At 39.2% G+C, this 15,620-nt stretch overlaps 2 protein-coding genes across 6 annotated transcripts; one reads left to right on the top strand and one right to left on the bottom strand.

Annotated features, from left to right (window-relative positions):
- Positions 1-763: 763 nt before the first annotated feature.
- LOC120107237 (cysteine-rich receptor-like protein kinase 3) lies at positions 764-9,610 on the top strand. Its single transcript, XM_039120427.1, has 8 exons — positions 764-1,494; positions 1,659-2,038; positions 7,210-7,314; positions 7,410-7,549; positions 7,630-7,837; positions 7,932-8,166; positions 8,442-8,598; positions 8,851-9,610. The coding sequence occupies exons 1-8, from the start codon at positions 977-979 to the stop codon at positions 9,169-9,171; spliced, it is 2,064 nt and encodes a 687-aa protein (XP_038976355.1). The 5' UTR covers positions 764-976; the 3' UTR covers positions 9,172-9,610.
- Positions 9,611-10,109: 499 nt separating this feature from the next.
- Positions 10,110-14,074, bottom strand: LOC103703803 (2-phytyl-1,4-beta-naphthoquinone methyltransferase, chloroplastic). 5 transcript variants are annotated; one of them, XR_005509133.1, is made up of 9 exons: positions 13,873-14,074; positions 13,738-13,805; positions 13,475-13,565; positions 12,326-12,414; positions 11,863-11,996; positions 11,715-11,776; positions 11,294-11,393; positions 10,572-10,739; positions 10,110-10,434 (listed from the first exon to the last, which is right to left on the bottom strand). XR_005509133.1 is itself a non-coding variant. In XM_039120428.1 (8 exons), exons 1-8 carry the CDS (start codon positions 13,990-13,992, stop codon positions 10,639-10,641), a joined length of 765 nt encoding a protein of 254 aa, XP_038976356.1. In that variant the 5' UTR covers positions 13,993-14,074; the 3' UTR covers positions 10,476-10,638. The 5 variants fall into 5 exon arrangements, 4 of the variants coding, with proteins under 4 accessions (XP_038976356.1, XP_038976357.1, XP_038976359.1 ...); XM_039120428.1 differs by lacking the exon at positions 10,110-10,434 and having other exon boundaries at positions 10,476-10,739; XM_039120429.1 differs by lacking the exon at positions 10,110-10,434 and having other exon boundaries at positions 10,476-10,739; positions 13,738-13,802.
- Positions 14,075-15,620: the final 1,546 nt, after the last annotated feature.

Below are 15,620 nucleotides of genomic sequence, written 5' to 3'. Positions count from 1 at the left end.
TAAATTATTTTTGCATAATATAACATAATATTAAATTATTTAACATAACATATTAATGTATTATGATATAATATAATATGATATTATATTTATAGTATAACACAAAAATAAAGGTATAAAATATTATAATTATTAGTATAAAATAATTTTTCATAATTTTTCATAAAATAATTTTCCGCGGTCCAGGGGCTCTTCTTCGTGGTCCACGCTCGAGGAGGACCTCAGCGTGGGCCGCGAGGTTGATGATAAAAAAAAAACAATAGATTGATTTTGGAAGGTATGGAAAAGGATTAAAATTTTTTTCTTCTAAAATGTGGTTCAAGAGATATATACAAAATTGAAAAGAAAAATACCTTTTCTTATGGAAGGGAGTCTGACGGCTAGGGTTCTTGGCTCCAGCAGATTTTTAAGTTTATAAAGGGACAAACTATGTAATTATGTTATTTTAATATGGGCATTTTTGTCAAAAATACAGCTTTCCGAAAAAGCTGAAACAGCTTCCTCCCAAAAGCTCCAAATTGGAGCTTCCTCCCAAAAGCTGTTTTCAGCTTCCCGCAAAAGCTGAAACAGCTTTTTGAAAAATTTACCAAACACAGTTTTTCATCTAAAAGTACTTTTGGAGGGCCAGAAAGTACTTTCTAGCCCTCCAAAAGCTCCCCCAAACAGGGCCTTAGTTAGTACAGAAGGAGTCCAATTAAAAACATTCTTTTTATTATTATTATTATTATTATTATCTTTTAGTTTTTTTATATATTTTTGGCAGTGTCCTCTCTCCTTTTAAACACCGATATTCCTTCTTCTTAACCTTTCCTTCCATTCATTCCTCCAGTCCCAGGCAACCCAATTCTCACCTCATTAATGGCCTCTCTTTTGCTGCCCTCTGTCCATCCCAGTTGGAGCTCAGCTAGCAGCTCGAAATTGAAATCGTCCTCATCCAAACACCTCTCCTTTTTCTGGTTTCTTCTCGCTCCTCTTCATGCCCTCCTTTCTTTTCCTTGGGTTTTCCGGGTTCTGCCGCTCCCATCTGCTTGAGTCGAAAATGTCCTCAGCTCTTGATATTATTATTCCCTTCACCCTTTCTCTTCCTTCGCTGTTGAAAGCCTTCCCCGTTTCGATCTTAAAGGCTTCTCCCCCTGTTCTGTTCCTGGTGCTCGTGCTGCTGCTGTCCTCCGTCGACCTGTCGGTTGCCTCGCGGGCCACCCTCATCTGCGGCACCCGCACCGCGGCTCCCTCGGACCGCCTGGCCTTCGCCAAGAACTTGAGGAGCGCGATGGAGGCCATCGCCCCGCAGGTCTCCTCGAAGCGGTATGCCAGGGTCGTCGCGGGAACCTCGGCCGACGACCGGGTCTATGCTTCCGGTGAGTGCTCCGAGCATCTCTCCAGGCCTGCTTGTCACCGCTGCATCGCCTGGTGCAAGGCCCAGATCCTCCGATGCTTCCCCGGAGAGAGACCGACTCGGGGCGCTCGGATTTACTTGGATGGTTGTCATCTCCGGTAAACCATTTGATCCTCATAACCGTTGCGGAACAACAATCGGTGTTCCTTCCTTCTCGTCTATCTATACTTCCCGCATCCAACTTTCTTTCTTTTCTTTTCTTTTTTGGTGCCAATTCATCTATTTTGGCGTTCGACATTCGATTTGTATATGCGACCGTCAGCTTCGATGACTACGACTTCTTCGGAGAGGCACCGGGACTCGATAACCACCTGGTCTGCAGCGTCGTGCATTCGAACGGGAACCGGACTGCTTTCGCAACAGCCGCCAGAAAGTTCGTCGGAAAATCGAGCATGCGGGCTCCGCCAAACGACAGCTTCTTTGCGGCTTCTGTGGGAAAGGAAAATTCGAGTGTTCATGGGTTGGGGCCGTGCTGGAAGTTCGTGAACAAGAGGTCGTGCCCAGAGTGTTTGCCGGATGCAGGTACGAGAATTGGTCATTGCTTTCCTAAACAGGGAGCAAGTATGCTGAGATCAGGGTGTTACATGAGGTACCCCATCAGTCAACTCCACAACGATTTTGAAATCCATGTTGTAGTAGCAGGTGAGTTGGATGTTTTACGCAAATGCATTTTGATGGACCTTGCTTATTTTACTTCTCTTGTGCAAGGATATCCTGCCATTTTGTTTGTAAGATTGTAATTTTCTTTTCTTTTTTTTTTTCTGGTACAACATGCAACCTTTGTATACTGATTTTAAAAAGCACCGCATATGTGACCATTCCTATCCTACTAAGTATGAAAAAAGAAGGGGTAAGAACCAAAGAAACATACTTGTCCATATAACTCTGGTTTTTAACAGTAATTTCTACTGGCAAAATCCTATGCTTCTTTCTTAGATGATGCAAAGTTTTTTTTCCCGAAAAAAAAATGTTTCATTTTGTCCTTTTTATTTAAAGGATCTTGTTTTTGTTCAAGAAATGGAGGATCTATTGTTCAGCACAATGAGATGATTGTCGGAGAAGGAATAACTTAAAATCTTGGTAACCAGGCACCTCTACCTTGGATACTGTATCTGCTTCTGAATCCTTCCAAAAAAACTCAACTCCAGCATTTGCTTCTTAAGTACTTCCTTACTATATATTTGTTTGAAGGGATGCAATTCCACACAGCCACACCAAATCCTGCTCGTGCAGTCCCGATTCAGCTAATTAAGCTTAAATGGTCTATTAATCAGTGATTCTGGCAGGTGATTGTTAATGCTCAACTATTGTGCGGTTCAATATAGTTTTTTGAAAAACTTATGAACAACAGAAATTTAGATCGTAATTGATAAAGCCATTTTCTTGAAATATCCATGTAAATGCGTAATTCTAATACGGGAAATTTTTTAATGCTCTGATATTCTGTGGTTTGATCTACTTTCAGCAATCTTATGAACAACAGCAATTCAGTTCACAGTAGATAAAGCCATTTTCTTGCAATATCAACGTAAACGTGTATGCACGCATATCTGTGTCTTACCACTTCAAGAATTTAACAAACAACAATGATCTCATATGGAGTTGGCAAGGTACAGTCTAAGCTTGAGAACTTTCTGTGTGGCACTCAACCTAACACCATTCTATACAAAGTGGTGTTAAATCAAAATTTAATGCAGCCCAGGGCAACAGAGAATCTTGGCATCCATGATAGAAGGCAAGCTAGCTTGTAGTGAAACCTACAGTATTTATTATGCGGTCTAAGCTTATTCAACATGAAGAATAGCTCTCAAAGATTTCTGTAAACATGGAAATGTGTCTGGATAAAGAAGAAAGAATGCATGCATGCATGCATGTATATATACACACACACATGTATATTCGCGCGCGCACGCACACAGACGCAGACACACACGCACACATATATATTAAAATGCATATATGTATGTAGGGAACTCATTTCTATTTGATGTACAATTTTGAGCATATTATGCTTTCCGGTACATGTTCTAAATCAGATTATTTTTTTCTCGAGGAGACATTCTAAATCAGAGATTGAATCTTTCTTTTATTGTAGCATCTTAAGTTAAATGAGCTGCATTTATGTCTCTAAGTTTGTTATGGTATTGTTGCGTAACCAAAATGAATAGTGATGTAATCTTAGGGACATGTTCTGGAATCAACATTATATGCTTTCATTATTTTCAAAGAACCACTATCTTTAGCTACATTATTTTATATTATTAACACAATATCCATAACCATCAAAGCATTGCCCCGACTGTTTGGTGTTAGCTTTTGAATCCTCATTGGTTGATCATTCCTACTGCAGGTCACTCTGGTGTTACAGATTGTTAAGAAGACAACATATGAAGCATATATTGAATGTGTTTTCAGGATAGGGACACAACATGACAAGGATATGCTGAAACATGATAAATCTTAAAAAAACAATGATTGAATGTGGCTAGGATGTGGCCAGAAAAAAATATATTAGTTCATACATATGCCAAAAAGCCATAAGCCATAGCTTGCTTATGATTATGACATATGAATGCTCATACAAATATTTATAAACTCCATCATATGGTCATTATTCAAAACCATAAATCATATCCCTATTTTATACAATAAGATCAATTATTTCAAATTCATAAGTTGAGTATACATGATGGTCATCACCAAGGTTTGCTGGACCGGTATCAGGGCTTGTACTGGTCGGCAATCAGTTCGATACAATACCATTTTGTACCATATCGTGTTAGATTGTACCAAAATAGGGAGGGGGAAGGGGAGAGGCAGAAGGAGAGGAGGAAGAGAGAGTGAGAGAGGAGGGAGGGAGAGGGAGAAGGGGGAGAGGAAGGAGAGGGAGCTTCAAGAGAGGGGAAGCATTGATGGGGGGAGAGAGGGCGATGGGGACCATTACGGGGAGCTTTAAGCCATCGACAAAGAGGGAGAGGGAGAGAGACCTAGATTCCTCTCTTTGGAAACTCTAGAAATTGAGAAAGAAAAAGAGAGAGACGGGTTTTTCACAATGAGAAAACTCTCCGAATTTAGAGAGAGAGGGAGAGAGAGGCATGAGGAGGCTTCGCAACGTCAGGAGAGCTAGAGGGGAGATGCAAAGCAGCCAATTCCAAGGGGAGACTTATGTCTTCACTCCAGGGGGTGCGGACACACCTGCGCGGATTACAGGTGACGGTTACAAGAATGGCGGGGAAGTGAAGAACTTTCCTTTTCACTCCTAAATGAAAGCTAAACTAAACCGATTAGATGCTCCGAACCGTGCCGGCCGACCGGTCCGGTTCGATATGCCCCAAACTAGACGGTTCGACACAGTTCACCAGATCTTGGTCACTACTAAGAGAGCAGCATTCATGAAAAAAATAAAAGGAAAACCCCTTTCTCTCATCCCAAAATATATACAGAAAGGGTCGTGTTATAGTTTTCAAAAAGTATGACACATAAAATAACTATCATATATGCATCCTAGCCAAGGTTTGAAATATTGGGGTATTAGGATGTACTCATTTTGTATTATTATGGAACGCGATGTGGTACCCTGTATCTACTCAGATTGACAAATAAGGAGCAACATGGAATGGTATGATCATGGCTCCATATGGGGCGTCATGTACTATGTTAGGTCAGTTTATCAAAATTTGATCCTGCCTATATCTGATGTATATTTCTATGTGATACATATTAGATATAGATACAACATGCAATTTGAAATATGCGTATCCTAGGTTTTATGCTAGCATAGTCCTATAACAAACAAACCTTATTTCACAGGGCATACAAATTCCCAAGTAACTTGTAAAATAGATACTAAAAGATTCCACTTGAACTCAACATTTAAATAATATAATTTGAAGCACTACCTAGTAACAATGAATGTAGACCCATCTATATTTTCTTGAATAAAACTTTAGGAAATCACATAGCCAAGGTTTTCATCTCAGCTGAGGCATTGATTTTTATCATTCTTGGCCATTCATCATGACAATAAAATCAATGCCTTGGACCCTATTATCTCAGCTGATATAAACAGATTTATCTTGATATATATATCATCCAACATGATATCAAATTATCGGCCAATATTTCCTAATCAGGTTTTATCATAGCAATTCATTTTTAATTATTAAATACTCAAATTAATTTTGTAAGATAGTAACTAATCTCGAAACTACTTTATTGTGCCAAATTTTGATACCTAGATTCCTAAAATTTTGGCCTAGATCTTGGATATGTTATCTAGATTCCTAAAATACCATGTGGGATACATAGCAGACACTTGGATATTTAGGAAGTGATATAATTGCCGCTTTTAAGGATTGGCGGAGAGTTGAGCTCTTCCAACAAGTTTGACCCTCTATTTTTATATTAGAAGTGAATGTTCTTTCCTTTTATTAATTATCCAAGGATCTAAGCATTGACATAACTTTGAAAAATGTTATTCTCAAGTTAATTGGATAGATTGAATGACAAACATATATCCTGAAGGGCCTTAACAAAAGTATTTATTTAATATTTATTTTAATATTTAAAGAAAGAATTTCAATTAGATATATATTTCAACAAAATTTAATATTTATCCTACATATCTCCATATCTCCTTTTCCCCTCTTGCCGAGTCAAATACTTGGATATGTGTTCGTGATCGGTTCTCATATCCATATCCATGCAACGTTGAATCTCGAACCATCTTAGTATCAACCACCCTCCTAGGTAGCGGAGATCTCAAGGTTTGAAAACCTTGCATGAGCCTTGATTTAACCCATGTGTTCTGGGCTCATGAGAATTAACTCTTAAAATCTTAGAATAGATGTGAAATCTTGGTAATTCAATTTCAATTATTGGGTTGATTTTTTTTTTTTTTTAATGCAATAGATCTTGTTCGAGGATTTCATTTCAATCAGCCTTTTAGGCTAGAATTTATCCCTCAGATGTATATGCAGTTACTCATGTTGAACTGTGTCTTCATTTCTCGTTACCTATACTGTTACGAATTTATGGGGACTGCAGAGAGTTGCATGGAGGAAATTTTTATGATGTGAGGAAGTGTCCTTAGACCTAAAGGCATGGACATCGGTCATTGGGCAAGGATGACTCATTCAATAAGGTGCTTGTATGAGGACTTCACATGTCTGAAGCTAGAGAACATGAAGTATTTGACAATATAAAAATAGAATGATCTTTGAAGATAAAAGATTTGAGACAACAATAAAAGATTGCATATGTAGTGGGCATAAAATTTTTAGCTATTGAGGATGCTGAGCGTCTATTGGGCCTGGCATTTCTACATGCTGTTTAGAGTGGACTGACATAGTTATGGTACATGATACTAATTTCATGAATCACGGTTGCAACTCACAGATCCTAATATAGGCTTTTTCCCTGGAGATTTTGCAAGAGTTGATATGAAAAGGCTGAAAAATTGGTCATACTAATTTTTTAAGCGGTAGAATGTTCTGATGCTGGTAAAAGAGGGTTTGGGGGAAAGGACAATGGTTTTCAGGATTACTATATATATACATAGTATAGTGATTCGACTTGTATCAATCGTACTTGCAGTGGTCATTGTATCTCAACTAAAATGTTGGATTGCCCAACAAATCCAGTATTTTAACTTCATGCACTGTTATAGCTACTGAAATATGTCTATAAGCTCTTTGGGATGAGATTGTGGTTTTCTTTTAGCAGTGGTACTGTCTAAACCTATTATTCTTTCATCTATATTTCCATTATACACTTGTGGTTTTCTAAATTCATTAATTACTGTTTGTTATCAGGCAGGCACATCATTAAACTACCTGTGGTTTTTCCCATTGTGGTGATTCTGATGCTTATCATGGTACTTATTTTCTTTGGAAAGAGAAAGGTTGAAACTAGGACAGGTAAAACTCCCTTTACTGGACACGTGAATTATGTTATTCCTTAGAATGATTAACAAACAAATAGGGATTTGAGCCACTTAAACTTTTCATTTCAGTGAGGAAGCAACTGGGTGCTTTAGCAGCTACTGTTATAAAATCCAGTCTCCACTTCAACTATGAAATGCTTGAAAGGGCGACAAATTATTTTGACAGTTCCAATAAGCTGGGTCAGGGAGGATCTGGTTCGGTGTTCAAGGCAATTCCCTCTGACCAAGTCTTCATGGAAACTTTTCTTTTGTGGACCACTTCTAACTGTCAAGTCTTTTTCTTGGACAGGGAGTTTTACTAGATGACAGGGTTGTGGCAGTAAAGAGGTTATTTTTTCATACAGGACAATGGGAAAAGTTCTTCAATGAAATCAATTTGATAAGTACAATTGATCATAAAAATCTTGTCAAGCTGTTGGGCTGCAGCATCACTGGCCCCGAAAGCCTTCTTGTTTATGAATATGTTCCGAATAAGAGCCTCTGTTATTACTTTTCTGGTGATATACTATTTTGATAGTGCTGAACTGTGCATGACATTTTTCGCCATCAAATCCCATCTTAAAATGCTAGGTTTTTCTTTTCTTGATACAGATAGGAGGAATGCTCAGCTGCTTAGCTGGGAAATGAGATACAACATCATTGTCGGGGCTGCAGAGGGTTTGGCCTATCTTCATGAAGAATCACAGTTACGGATTGTGCATAGAGATATAAAACTCAGCAATATATTGCTTGATGAGAGCTACTCTCCCAAAATTGCTGATTTTGGGCTTGTTAGATTGCTTCCAGGGGATAAAACTCACATCACCACTGCCATAGCTGGAACCTTGTAAGTATAATTCCTAGTTTGGCTTGTGTTAGCAGTCCTTATTTTTTAATATTATAGCATTGGAAATAGCATTCAATCATGTCTTGGAGTTTCTACGATATCTTTGCTTCCTTTTACATTTTTGAAGCAGATGAGCTGGCTAGATGCTGCTAATTGAATGAATATTGCAAACATTACTGTGCCGAACTCATACTTTTCACTTCAGATGATGCATATAGCCAGGAGTAAACAGTTCATATTTTTTGTACTAATTATTACAAATACTTGTTTTGTAGAGGCTACATGGCTCCTGAGTATCTTGCTAGTGGCAAATTGACGGAAAAGGCAGATGTATTCAGTTTTGGGGTTCTTTTAATTGAAGTTGTCACTGGAAAGAGGAACAATTCCAGAAAAGACGAACAATCTAATAATCCACTTGGTGTTCTACAGATGGTAATATTCTATTTCCTGATACTCATAATTTCTCATATCAGAAAACTGTAGTTTGGAAGTAGAACAAAGCCATCAATCTTACCAGTCATTTATCTTTTTGAAACCACCCCCCCCCCCCCCCCCCCCCCCCCACCCAGCAAACAGCAACATGCAAAAGAAAAAAAAAGAAAGGAAAAGAAAAAGCACAACAGCGACAGCAAAGAAAAATAAAAAGAAAGAAAGATGTTACATTATATCTGGCTCCTTTTTCAGGTCTGGAATTGTTATACATCGAATAGAATGCTGGAAGCTGTTGATCCAGTACTAGAAGGTAATTTTCCCTTGGAGAAGGCATCTAGGGCACTCCACATTGGGCTGCTTTGTGCGCAATTATCTGCAGAACTGAGACCATCAATGTCAGCGGTAGTTAAAATGCTCAAGGAGGATGATACCATCACCCAACCAACCCCACCACCATTTCTCGGTTATGGCACAGAAAATGCATCAGCAGCACCAAAGAAAATTTACTCGCAGCATGGATCCAGTGCATCTTCAATTAACAGTACAACAATCAGTATACTTGAGCCTAGATGAAACAAGAGGGGGAAAATCCTTTCTTGAATGATTATCAATTGGTTTTTCTGATACTGATGTCCTTGCTAGGGATCAAATTACTCTTAAGTTATGAACAGTTTGGCAAGATTCAGAGCATAGGTTGCAAATTTTTTCTGGATTTGAGCCATCGGTCTTAGTTGAATCAAGGGTGCATCTAAGCAACGTTGTGCTGTGTAACTTTTGATCATGATTGATGAGACCATTGAAGCACCAAATTTTGCTTGCTACTGAAACATTTACCTAAGAGTCATACTGCTTCAAATTATTAACAACGTCAAAAATCTAAAAACTTTCTCCTTTCTTTTGTTAACCTACCTGTAAAATTTAGGCCGATCATGGGAGACCGGCTTGTGAAGCTTGGCTGGAAACTTGAGATGTTATATAAAAATCATTGAATGCTGGGACCTTCACAATGCTATATTGATATCTGAATTATGTTTGGCTTCATTACGTTTTCAACAAACTACTGAAACTTCTCAAGTTATTCCAATTGATCGATAGCCATGTGCTCTTTATTAGACATTTTTGGACGACAAATGACACTGCTTGTGCTGATAGCATGCCTGAATCAGGGAAGTGGAACGACGAGGTTGTACCGATGGAGACAGCTTCCACATAGCAAGTTCTTGAGGGAAAAAAAATAAAATTTCTTTTTTTTTTTTGTTGATGAAAAAACAATAAATTTTTCAAGGAACTTGGAATGACAAAGATCATGATAAATATATGGGTCATTATTTTAAAATGGCATGCATCAACATCCGGGCAGCCATCCCCATTTGGTGGCCGCTAATTCCAACAACAGATGCAAATTATCTGTAAGGGGAAAAACCCGCAATATGAAGTCACGGGCAGCTGCCCGACCTGCTTCTCGTGGCTGGTGAAAGGACTGAATGTAAGGTGGCAGACAGACGTGCATCTAGTTTCCCTAATCGTCTTTTTCCCTTTCCATTTATTCTATACAATATACACAGCAGATTTATGGAGTCAGACTCTACATGGATTGTGAATTTGTTACAACAATCAAGTAGTAGATTCGTGCGTGCGAATGTGTGGATACATGTAAGCATTACCCTTCGGAAGCCTTCATTAACCGAACGACATGGTAATTGCATCAAAAGGTGGCATGGCTTGATAGGATAGACCGCAATGACAAGTTAAAATGGTTCTGCGTCTCTGCGATCAGCGATCCCCAACCAACCATCCAATAGTTCAGTCTTGTTACCAGAAGCAGCCGAAACATACCTGATCAGTGATCAAGCACCAATCACATTTCAGCAATCACCTTTCATAGAACTAAAATATTTATGCATTGCATTCAGAAGCAGATTAGGTCCATGCACAACCGACCATGTGGTTTTAAACTGTTCTACAGGACTCACTATTTACAAACCAACGCTCTTTAAAAATCAGCATTCCAAAATTACACCGAAGTGCTTGTCCTGTCCACTATCGAGCTGCCACCAAATTTCCCATGAGGCCTCCAGCAATTTCATAATGCTTAGCATCGGAAAATCCCACTTCCTTGGCAAGCTTCTCCAACTCTTTTCCTGCACACAAAAGTTGAACCGTAAGATAACACCAAGAAACGGGCAATAGGTTTTTTGGCCAAAATGGATGCAAAATTCCTTAAGCAATGGAGATATAAATGCTAAGAAGTACAAAGTATTTCTCATAATTTTGGAACTTCAACGGTTTTACACCGAAGAAAATAAAAGCCACTTATATACCTTTCAGAAAAGTTCCAGAGAACTGAATTAGGGTCTACCCGTTCGCATTGGAACATTAAAAAAGGCATGAGACAGGCCTAGAAATATGCAGCTTCACTTTCACCGATACTATAACAGTTTCAATTGCCTGTTTGACATCATCTCATGAAGGGGCCGATTCCTAGATTTAGATGGAGCTAAAACAACAGATTAAGTGGCCTAAGTTTCACTTGTCCAGGATTCATTGTCAACTAGATTGACTTTGTTGTGCAGCAAAATTGAGCCAGTTGAAATGATTTAGCTGTGCAGTGCACAAGTTCATCGCAGTTGATATTATATCATTCAGGAGTATGTTAGCATACGGAAATATATAAGTTTGAAGAAAGAAAATAAACCTGTTAAATATTCAGCAATTGAGGCTTTCAAGTATCTGTACTCTCTCGAGAACCCGTAGTTACTTGCAACAGGAACAACCACATTGTCGATCATCCATTCCTAAACAAGAAAAGACCATATTATTTTTTAACCCAGGTTAAAAAAGCATGATCCCCGGGTCTCCCAAGAAATTCTAAACATGGTGCCTCAGACTTCAGGCACTATTGCTAATGGAAATAAGACTTCCACTTCAAAGCGGTCAACCTGATACAAACTGGGGTATAGCGCAGCACTTGCACGCCTCCCACATTTGGTGGACATTCCAGGTCAAAACCTTGGGAAGTGATTGTCCCAGGTGTTTTGCCTGGTCAATTCTTACATCATTTCTTTGAAATGATTGGTGGTGCCACTACTGGTCCTGGTATCATGGCAACTAAATACCTGAGACTGTGTTATCAGAGTTGAGGTGCTCTTGTTAAAATCTAATATAGACACTCTTGAGCCTGAAAAATCCATCATTAAAAAGGAGATGAATAAGAATCTTACAGCCGCAATCAGACTCATGGAAACTAATATTTAATACAGACACCTGGCTTTAGAACACGAAATATCTCCTTCATAGCTTTATGTTTGTCAAGCAGATTACGTAATCCATATCCAACTGTAATTGCATCAAAGTTGCTATCTGCGAATGGTAACTCAAGGGCATCACCCTCAATCCATCTGCAACATGCAGCACATATGGATATCAGTAGAAGGATATAAAGGAAACAATGTCCTATCACTGCTACAGACAAAAACTTTATACAGAGTTTATCTGTAACTCAGAAGATCCAAGTAGAAGCACTTGGTGTACAGTGCTATGGCGAGCCATGAAATTTCAGCTATGTTTATTAGATACCATAAATGGCTCTCATACATTAAGTAAAGAGTAGATTGCTCAAAATTACCCAGATTACTGAAGCGAATCCTAAGGTGTCAATGAAACAAGCAGACCTACAAACCTTTAGGTTTCAAAAATATTTCTCTGTTCCAGTTTAATTGATGCTTACTCGATGTTCTTGTAGCAAGCCTTCCAGTACAAATCTTGACGAGCCGTGGCAATCAACAATTGATCTTTTGAGAAATCAAGAGCGCTCACCTGATGGAATTGTGGTGAAACATAAGACCCGCCAACTAAAAAAATTGCAGCTCAAAACATTTTTAATATCTATCATTTTCTTTTTCTTCTTCTCCTGAACACGTAAGTGGAAGGAGAGGAAAAGAGCAAAAGTGCATATCAAGTACACCAGGAATATTTGCAATTGCATCCTCTATGACCACCCACACTATCTTCAAAGGCACCAGTTTATCCAGTCATCGGTGCAAACATGCAAAAGTTTTACTATAGAATGGAAATGTAAACAAGGTAAACCGAGGTAAAAAAAAAAAGAAAAAGATGACGAGATGCTAGATTGATGGAGGAATGAGTGCAGAGAAGGGATGAGGCTCCAATGAACAGGGGGCAGAAATACAGGTTCTTTTCGTTGTGTTCCGTGCATAAATGTAAGATCTTCGCTAATTAGATTGTTTTCCAAGGCAAATGCAAGGCCTCCACTCCCCTCGTCCGTAAAGGAATCGTTAAGCTGGTACCTTGATATGAAAAAGGTGCAACAACTCCCAGGTCTGATGTTAGTAAGAGATTGTACATGGCAGACAAGCAGCCAGGGGCTCTAGGCGCCCAGTCTTAATAACTTAAGAGCAAAAATAGATTGAGAACAGATAATAAATACAAAGGGAGACCCTAAAAACATAGCTACCATCCAAGAACGAAACACGACGTATCAAATGAAATGTACACCAAGTTCCTCTTTTTGTTTTTGAAAAAAAAAAATCGAATTCTTAACTCGGCAACAATCCAATGCTAAATCGTATAAATAAGCCTCCATACCCGACCGTGATGCAAAATGGTAAGGCGGACGCTACTTAGGGTTTACTGGGGAACGCCAGGCCGCCAAGGGGGAATTCGAATTCGGGCGCAAGAAACGAAATTCTCATAGCTGCTATGTACATGATTTAACTAGCACAGAGCAAAACTCCAGCGCCCCCAGCAACTTTATCAGGGATCAACTTAGTACGAAACCTATTATTAGAATAATTGAGAAGAAGAAGAAGGAAAAGAAAGGGAAGCGGAGAAAATAGAGAATCGGAAGCAGCAGCACCTGGCCATCAGGTCCGACTTTCTGGGACAGGAGGAACGCCAGATCACCGCTTCCACAGCACAAATCTAGAACTCGATCGCTCCTTTTCGCTCTGTATTAGGATTATTGCTATTATGACTGCTATTTCTTTTGAAAAACTAGTAAATAGTCTTCTCCTTCTTTTTTAGTAAAAGGGGGAGAAGGGGTAGCAAAAAATTAAAAAGAAAGAAAAAGGCCGGAAAGGGAAAGGAAAGATGGGGGGGGAGCGGTGTAAGTGCCGTTACCCGGCCCAAGAGACGGACATCCTCTTCCAGATCCGATGCTGGCCGAGGCTCAGCACCTCGTTCAGCTGCTACAATAATTTTACGAATTAATAGACAAAAATGAAAGAGATCGCGTTCGCAGGAGGTGGTGCGTACGTTGTCGTAGACGGGAGCGATGCGGCTAAAGAGCCCCTGGCGTTCGGCGGAGCACCGGACTCGACGTCGACGACCGCACCCCCAAGAGGAGGAGGCGGGAGGTGGAGCGGCAGAAGCCATGGCGAAGGAAGCGGCTGGAGTTCGTCACGGACCCACACTGATAACGCTATCGGAAGAGAGGAGCCGCAGCAGCCGCAAATCCATCCATGGGATATAATTCTAAGGTGGCGGTCATGTCATAATTGTCAGGGCCAGAAGCAAAAACAAAACAAAAAAAAAAAGAAGAAAAAATTGTAGGGACACGTCTTGAAACTTCGGACCACCTCTCGACTTTACACGTAAGCCTTTCAAACGGATTCTCTCTAGGATATATATATATATATATATATATATGCACGTGAGGTGAAGCACAAAATTTTCCAAGGGATCGATCCTCGTGCGCATAGACAGCGCCAAGCAGTGCAGCACGTATAAGGCATGGATTAGAGTTGATGCAAGACTTTAGCATATTATTAATTTGGTTAAAATTTTTACTTTTGTTATTTAATCAGAATTTAAATGTTATTATATATATTATTTTTATTGCGTATTTATCATGATATCATGATGAGACGCCTTGCATGCTTATCGGAAAGCTTTCTATGAGTATGCGGTCGTTGCCGCGACCCGTGGCTCGTGATCTCAGGTTGGAGGTATGACATCATCCCTTTTCGAGGGAATGCTCACTAGCAGCAATATCCTATGCTTGGCATCCTGCAAAAATTTAGATTACTTCTACTGGGAAGGAATTTGGTGCAGGCTCGTCTTCACTGTCTTCGTCTTCTTAGCCAATTGGCACGTTCTCAGGCCTAAACATTGACATTTTTTTTTTTAGGAACAAAATCTTAAGACTTTTTTTTATATATGTATAGGAACAAAATCTTACTCTCCCAACTCATTTTTTCAGATGTAGTCCAAGGAGAAGTAGCCTTTGGAGACAGTTTGATGATACCCCTGGCCAACGGATACGCATATAGAAACCTGAAAATTTTATTTAACAAATATGGGCAATGTATGAAACCAATTGTTAAAATAATGCTAAATTTTACATATGTTTCATATCCATTAAAAAGGACAGAAAGGATACGCATATAGAAACCTGAAAATTTTATTTGACAAATATGGGCAATGTATGAAACCAATTGTTAAGATAATGCTAAATTTTACATATGTTTCATATTCATTAAAAAGGACAATAAGAAAGCTGTAAAAACCAACAACAAATAATGCTATATTACATTGAATCGAATTCAAGAGAACGCAAGTGCTGGATTTGAGCCTACAGCTTGAACTGTTGGTACATGTTTGCGTGCACAGGAGGTAATATACTGATCATACTGAAAACATAGTCTATGTTCTCAATTAAGTGATGGTGTTTGCTATTTGGCCATAAATGTGGATGGTAGCCATCTCTGCTTAAAGGGGGCAAGAAAAGACTATAACACCGTATGGAAATAAATGTGCTGAGCTGAACTGAAATGCAACAAATAACCACAACCACCAATTCCGTACCAAAAAACCACAACCACCAATTGACAATGGCAAGCTAGCTAGAAACACAAAGTCTTGCCATTCATGGCATCCAATTACATAACATGCTAAAGTTTCAATGTCTTGCCCTCATAAGTGATATCTCTGCCCTCGGCGGCACATGATGGAAACAATTCAATCAGTTTTTCATCAACATGCTAAGGTTTTCAATGTCTCGC

Source organism: Phoenix dactylifera, unplaced genomic scaffold, assembly GCF_009389715.1.
Source record: "Phoenix dactylifera cultivar Barhee BC4 unplaced genomic scaffold, palm_55x_up_171113_PBpolish2nd_filt_p 000804F, whole genome shotgun sequence".
In the NCBI taxonomy this organism is placed as follows: domain Eukaryota; kingdom Viridiplantae; phylum Streptophyta; class Magnoliopsida; order Arecales; family Arecaceae; genus Phoenix; species Phoenix dactylifera.
The sequence above is the reverse complement of the archived record's forward strand: the minus strand, read 5'-3'. Positions and strand labels throughout refer to the sequence as shown.